The 3,056-nt window shown below is 42.3% G+C and overlaps 1 protein-coding gene across 1 annotated transcript in view; it reads right to left on the bottom strand.

The window, feature by feature from the left end:
- Nucleotides 1-501: 501 nt before the first annotated feature.
- Nucleotides 502-3,056, bottom strand: part of rab3ip (RAB3A interacting protein (rabin3)) — a gene marked incomplete at its 5' end in the record, with an annotated part of 10,050 nt that continues 7,495 nt past the window's right edge. Inside the window, one exon of the mRNA XM_078281936.1 lies at nucleotides 502-2,502. Coding sequence (XP_078138062.1) covers nucleotides 2,420-2,502 — 83 coding nt within the window. The remainder of the gene's footprint in view (nucleotides 2,503-3,056) is intronic.

Here is a 3,056-nt window from a genome sequence, read left to right as displayed (position 1 = left end):
TAACGCTTTATTTTTGTCTTTTACCCCAGAAGACAGTCTAAGACATACAGTAGTCATTAATAAACTTTCTCTGTTAATTAATTTGATCTGTGTAATATTTCCTTACTGCCTCATTACATTGTAATAACAGAAGATGGAGCTGAAACATTAAGTCCATTAGAAGAGTCAGTTTGAAAGCTTGAACATCAACTGAAACATAAACACAAATTGAAAATCTTAAAAAGAAATTTAAAAAATCAGATTGTAATTGACAGAACTATCTTATGTTTCTGTGCTTCTGTCTACTGTGACCCCTGACCCCTGACCTCTGACCTCTGACCCCGGCTCATCACAGTGAGAAATGTTTGAGCGTCTGAGCAGAAGCGAACAGAATCGGACAGAGAGCGGCGGCTTCGAGAGGTATACTGTTTTATTTCAGAGTGTCTGAGAGAAAAGGCACTAAAACAAACTGGGAAAGCGGCATTGACTCAGAATGGAGGGAGGGAGAGAGAGAGAGAGAGAGAGAGAGAGAGAGAGAGAGAGAGAGAGAGAGAGAGAGAGAGAGAGAGAGAGAGAGAGAGAGAGAGAGAGATGCAGAGGAGTGGAGTCAGGTTTAAATTAACATATAGTAGTGTACACAACGCTGGGCATACACACACACACACACACACACACACACACACACACACACACACACACACACACACACACACACACACACACCTTGCTATCTACAGATTTAGAGTTCATGATTGACGAAACACAGAAGGTTGTTACAGGAAAACTCCCCTAAACTCTGAAACTGTTAGAATCAGCTGTTCTGCCCCCATCCAGTAGTTAGTTGTGTTTTTCTTCTTGGTGGATAACCGGCCAATCGTAGACGAGGTGACGTCACCTCCAGATATTTATAGTTTGATGTGAGAAAATGTTTCAGGATGTAAAACATCAGCGGTAAACGTCAGGTTTTGGTGTCAGTCCCTCAGAATCAAAGAGCGAGGGCTTCTTTCTAGAGCCGCCATTTTGTACCGAGAGACGTTCAACAATCATACAGGGAGAAATCCATCGTAGAAGAGGAGAGAGACCAGTTTCTCCACCACAGGAGCAGGAGAGAGACCAGTTTCTCCACCACAGGAGCAGGAGAGAGACCAGAATGCACTGCAGGAGCAGGAGAGAGACCAGAATGCACTGCAGCAGACTCAGTAGACCAGAATGCACTGCAGCAGAGAGACAGGCTGGGTTTAAAAGGGATGACTCACTTTTTTCTGAACTGGGAAAACTCTCTGCTCTCTCGCTGTTAACATGCGATCATCAGCTTCTCTCTGAATTCAACAAGTTCCCCACTCCTCCTCTGTGGTTTGTCACAAGGCATTCTGGGAAACGTAGTAAATCACTTAACTGCAGTACGAGATGAACATCACAGATCTAACAGTTGGAGGATCTGAGGGAGTTTTCCTTTAACGAAAGCTTTAACATTTGAATCCATTCAGATAATAATAATGATAATAATAAAGGTAATAAAGATAATAATAATAATATCTCACAGTAATTAAATAAAATATGACAAAGACGTTTTCAGGACGATGTTTGCAGTCCGATCTTCTGATTATCTTTGCATCCAGACTTTCCCTCTCACGCTGCGGAGGATCGCCCAATCAGAGCGAAGAACTGCTGCTGCCGAACTGGTAGTGTTGTTTACATTGTGATTTAACGGATTTAAGGTTTTTTTTTTGTTGACATTTGTTGCTGATGATTTTTCAGCTCAATTTGATTCGTTAAAAAAAAAAATAGAGAAAAATCAGAGAAAATGGAGATGAATAAATGAATAAATGTGTTTATCTGGTGACCGCCTGTGGGCCCCGACCCTCAGGTTGAGAACCACTGATCTGATGAATCAGCGTTGTCAGTATTAGACTGTGCACAGATCTGTCAATCATCTGTCACTGGATATAAGTGCCAGGTTTTAGAGTGAAGTTGAGTTTCAAAAAACTGAACTTCTGTTTTTTTGGGGAAAGCAAAGCGGTTCTACTGCTCTGTGTGTTGATGAAGAGGTCAAAGGTCATCAGACAGGTTCAGCCTCCAACACTGTTCAGTATGAAGAGCAGATTTGTTTTTCTGCTGCGTTACAGTCAGAATCACAAATCAGACTCCAGATCAGTGATGTCATCAGATTTCATCAGTCAGAGCCTCAACAGAACAACGGGACGGGTCTTCACACACACACACACACACACACACACACACACGCACGCACACACACACACACGCACGCACACACACACACACACAGAGGGAGGGGCTTCCTGAAACAACAGGCGACAGATGATTGGATTAGACGAGGAGAACCAGAGGAGAGGGGGGGGGCGGTGCCTCAAGGGGCGGGGTCTGATCTGATTGGAGGGCGGGGCAGAGGGGCGGGGTCTGATCTGATTGGACGGCGGGGTCACAGCTGGTCTTTGTAGTAGCCCAGCTTGGCGAAGGACATTTCCCTCCGGAGCTGCATCACCTCCCAGAACATCTGCTCTGCTACACACACACACACACACACACACACACATACACACACACACACACACACACACATAACCTGTTATTCTCCTGTGTTCACTGTCAGCTTTAAGCTTCATTAGCAATATGTGGGTTCATTTATTCAGTATGAGAAACTTGTTGATTGATATAACTTCTGCTTAAATGCTTGAAGTTTCTTAGTCAAATATAAACAGTGAAGTTGATCCTGTGTATGAATTTCTTTCCAAAGCCTTTGTCTTTCCATCAAGGCAAACAATCTAAAATATAAGATAGTTTTGATTTGTTTAACACTTTTTTGGTCGCTGCATAATTCCATTTGTGTTATTTCATAGTTTTGAGTCTTTACTGTTATTCTAACATGTGGAAAATAGTAAAAATAAAGAAAAATGTGGAGTGTTTTGACTGGTAGTGCAAATATATTAATAATTTAAACCTTTGAATATTTTCTGGACTGAAATCTGTTTTTTCATCTTCTCGCCTCTGTCTCGTCTCGCTCATGTAACGCTGCAACGATTAGTCGATTAATCGATCGACAGAAAAGTAATTACAGT

The sequence above is a fragment of the Centroberyx gerrardi genome, chromosome 24, assembly GCF_048128805.1.
Source record: "Centroberyx gerrardi isolate f3 chromosome 24, fCenGer3.hap1.cur.20231027, whole genome shotgun sequence".
Taxonomy (NCBI): domain Eukaryota; kingdom Metazoa; phylum Chordata; class Actinopteri; order Beryciformes; family Berycidae; genus Centroberyx; species Centroberyx gerrardi.
This window is presented reverse-complemented; position numbering and strand designations above follow the sequence as displayed.